This window comes from Berghia stephanieae, unplaced genomic scaffold, assembly GCF_034508935.2.
Source record: "Berghia stephanieae isolate SIO BIC M18660-M18661 unplaced genomic scaffold, UCSD_Bste_1.3 scaffold644, whole genome shotgun sequence".
In the NCBI taxonomy this organism is placed as follows: Eukaryota; Metazoa; Mollusca; class Gastropoda; order Nudibranchia; family Aeolidiidae; genus Berghia; species Berghia stephanieae.
In genome coordinates this window covers 8,422-12,500 of record NW_027628000.1, presented here as the reverse complement: position 1 = coordinate 12,500, position 4,079 = coordinate 8,422, and the positions used below count along the sequence as shown (strand labels likewise).

The window sequence follows — 4,079 nt, the reverse complement described above, 5'->3', positions numbered from 1 at the left end:
TTTGAGTCAGATGACAGTTTGAGAAGGAGGGGGTACGGCTTATTTTGTAATGACTTACAAGAAACCATGTCATTGAATCTTCTTCTTTGAGCTGTACTCAAGTTTTTCTTTGCATTACCCACATTGATGATTGTCTAAAAAGACCACCCCCCCCCCACCCTTCTTTCAGTATACAGAGATAACACGACAAAACGAACATCTCTCTCTCTCTCTCTATGTTTGTCCCTCTCTCCTTTTCATCTTTCTATCTATAAGTCTATCTATCTATCTATCTATCTATCTATCTATCCATTAATAGGTCTGTCTCTCTGTCTGTTTATCTATCCCCACATTTAACTTTTTTCATGTAATAGTTACACATATTTCCACCGGCAATTCATTAATTGTTGAAGGCTCTATTTACTTTTCTGCTTTTATACGTAAAATTAAAAGATGTTTATCCTACAGCAATCTCTGTAAGTGTAAGATTAGGCAACGGTTGTTCTATTAAAGTCTCAGCATGTGCTATAATTTCATGAATAAAGAAAGAGGGACATAAGACCCTCACCTCCATCATTAACCAATGCAGCTAAACAAAGAAATAATAGTAAGTGGTGTGTATCAATATGCACAAACACACACAAATATATGTATACACACACACACATGTTGATGTCATGACACATCGCCTGGGCATTTTAATGGCCGACAGGCGCATGTGATGAGTGTTGACCAATCAGAATCTTTCATTTGTAAGGTTGTTAAGGAAAAACCTAGACTTGTTTTTTTAAAGTTCATTATTGGTTGAACCATGAAACTGTGGAAACAGACATGCCTTCTCTGAGATAGATAAAGACACGCCCTTTGCTGTTTTATCTTACATGCTATTGGTGGAAGACGGGACTCAGTATTACTAAGCCTTGGAAAGGGTGGCTCTCTGAGAGAAAATCAACTCTAGTTTTTAATATGTCACTGATAGTTGTATTTTTAACTTGAAATTGATATAACTTGTCGTCAATATTTATGTTGAATTATTATAGAAAAAATTATTGTAGTTTCTGAAACAACTGAAAACTGAAATTTGATCATTTTGACCATTTCCACTTTAAAACCGATTTTCACGTTTTCCAAATCCCGATTTTATACCGCTTCGAGCGTAGGGTCACATATGTCAACACAATGCCAAATACAATCACAAAGTCCCATTATTTCAAATGAAGTAAAGATCCAAAACCAAATGTTGGTGGTTATAGTGGTAGTGATGATATGTGAGTGGTGGTTGTAGTAGTAATGGTTGTGATGATGTAGTGGTAAAGTAGTTGTAGTGGTAAAGATGTGGTGGTGGTGGTGATTGTTGTGGTAGTGGTGTTAGCAATGATGATGTGGTAGAGGTGGTTGTAGAAGTAATGATAGTGAGGATGATGTAGTGGTTGTGGTGGTAATAGTTGTGGTAGTTAAGAGATGTGATTGCAGTGATGTGGTGATGGTTGTAATAATAATGGTAGTGATGGTTGTAATAGTAATGGTAGTGATAATGATCTGGCGGTGGTGATTGCAGTAGTAGTGGCAGCGATGATGGTGTGGTGGTAGAGGTGGTTGGGGGGGGGGGGGGGGGGGGGGGGGAAACAGACCTTGGAACAATATGACATCACCAGAATGTGATGGAAGTTGTTGGGAACTTGGAATTGTTTGCTCCAGACTGGGTTTCTTTTTTTATGGTGAAACCAGAGTTTTGCCATCACTGGCTTAATTAATACACAAGTTGAAACCAGATCAATGGCAACTAAGGTTCAATGCTGGGAAGTGCATGGTACTACATCTAGGAAAGAAAAACTCTCCGCTTAATTATGTTATGAGAATGAGTGTGATTATATGGAACGCTCAAACTCAAAGAGTATCTTGGAAGCAGTTTTGATAGGTGAACATGGTATTAATGGAATGGAAAATGGTTGAATTTTATGATTTTTTTATGTTTCAAGGGATTTTTTTTTATGGAATGAAAATATACGGCTCAATTTTCTTGCCCAAGAACTTATAGCTATCTTTTCCTTTCAATATCTTCTAAATGAATTTAATGAGGAAAACGGGAATTGTACAAAATGATAGAGCGTTCAATGCCCTTTTTTTTTGGTATTTATCAAATTCTATAAATAAAACCAGAGATATCTCAATTTAACCAACCATGGTTTTAGCCTGCAGCTCAAAAACAATAACTAGCGGTCATGCAGGTGAATGGGAGAACTGTGACACAGATTTAGCCCATCATCTTTACTAAGTAAAGTAAATTAGGCACTTTGATAACTCCAGTCCAGTGGCCGCCGATAGGCTCACTGTAAGGTGAAACTCGTTTTTTGGAACTTTATTTTTGACCCTTTACTGTGTTGGTCACCATGGCGTTATTTGTGAACCTATGTGACTAATTTTGGTATCATTATAAAGGGCACAAAACAAGCTTTCTAACGGTGTATTTCATTCTCAATTCCTGATTGTATTTCTCAGAAAACTTATGTAATAAAAATTTATAATTTTTGAATTATAACAACTTTTTAAATTATGGATACATTTTAATTATACTTCATACATCGATAGACAATTAATTGAAGAATATCTCTGCCAAATTTCTTAAAAATTGATATACTCGCTCATTATTTTATTTTTCCCGCCACAACCCCACTTTTTAGGACAAAAACCTCATATTTTTTTCCATTTTCGTTTATCATTAATTTTTTCCATACTTTCCATACATTACATGAAAATGATTTATATGAAAATAAAGCTTATTTTCTGACCTTTAAATGATATCTAACACTTGCCATTTATTTTTTAATTGAAACAAAATTACTGAAAACAATAAGTGGGCCATGTTGACTGCAAGACTCAAAATTTCCGGATCGCCGCGAGATGTTGGTTTTGAGGCAGCAGCGAGATCACAGATTCTCTCTGTAACTGTCAAGTTGACAAAAAATTTCAGTAGAAAAATATAAATAACTCTGGAACCGTGGGTCGTAGAGAAACAAATAAGGTATCAAATTTTATATGTTTTTCAAGTCCCATCCCCCTGACTGAGTCAAATCAAGATATTTTGAGTTTGAAAATTTTATCAAAGTACCTTACAACTTACAGAACTGCAGGCAGTACTAAAGTACAATTATTAAAGTGTAAACCCACCCATGACTCGCTTATCAATAGCATTTTTTTTAAAAACCTGTAAAAAGTAAAATACTTTATTTCTTCAAAATCTAATATATCAACAAAAAATGTCTAGACTTTAAATTAAGAATTCTAAAATAAAACACAAGTCAATTGATGCAAGACCACGGCTCACGATTCTTCGCTCTCCATCTCCCACTCCCAACATTCACTCTCTGCTGACTCTGACTCTGTCCTGCGACACATTAAAATCGCGTCCTATTGATATTATATTCATCCTCTTGAATTAAATGAAAGAAGTGACAGAAAAGAGCATTTTATAATGGCTTTAACTTTAGCTAAATTCGATTTAATCTAATGTGCACAATTCATTAAAGCGGGAACAACAGTGTCTGTGTCAAGTCAAGGCCAAGAGACGAAGCAGACCACAGCAGACGAGACAAACAACAGTTCCAGACACTCACCTGAAAAGGCATGTAAACCTGATATACAGGCAAAAGCTGCAAGGACGTAAGTTAGTATAGCCATTCTGGTATAAAACGTCAGCATAAGAATGACCACCAAACCACGACCGTTGATAATCTTTTTACCGAAACTCGATTTGTTCTCTTCCTCCTTTGTACTTCACAACAAATATGGCTGAGACGAACAAATTATAATGAATGGAATGACGTCATTTGTTTTCGAATATTTGATGAATTTTCAGATGAGCTTACAGGACGGAAATATTCTTCTAGATCATCTCTTATGATTTCATTAATCAATGTTTCATGTTAAATGGTTTTAAAAACAACAATTTGTGCGAAAATTACAACGTTCTTTCTTACCCACCATAATCGATATTGTTAACGATATATCATCAAAATCGATCGTAAATCGACGTCAACTACTAAAATTAGGTTTCGGGCTTTTTACGAAGGGATAGGGGAAGGACCGGGGGAAATACCATA

General features: G+C 35.6%; 1 protein-coding gene across 1 annotated transcript in view; it reads right to left on the bottom strand.

The window, feature by feature from the left end:
• Positions 1–3,783, bottom strand: part of LOC144962153 (uncharacterized) — a 7,737-nt gene extending 3,954 nt beyond the window's left edge. The window contains exon 1 of the mRNA XM_078895095.1: positions 3,594–3,783. Coding sequence (XP_078751221.1) covers positions 3,594–3,678 — 85 coding nt within the window. The 5' untranslated portion in view covers positions 3,679–3,783. The remainder of the gene's footprint in view (positions 1–3,593) is intronic.
• Positions 3,784–4,079: the final 296 nt, after the last annotated feature.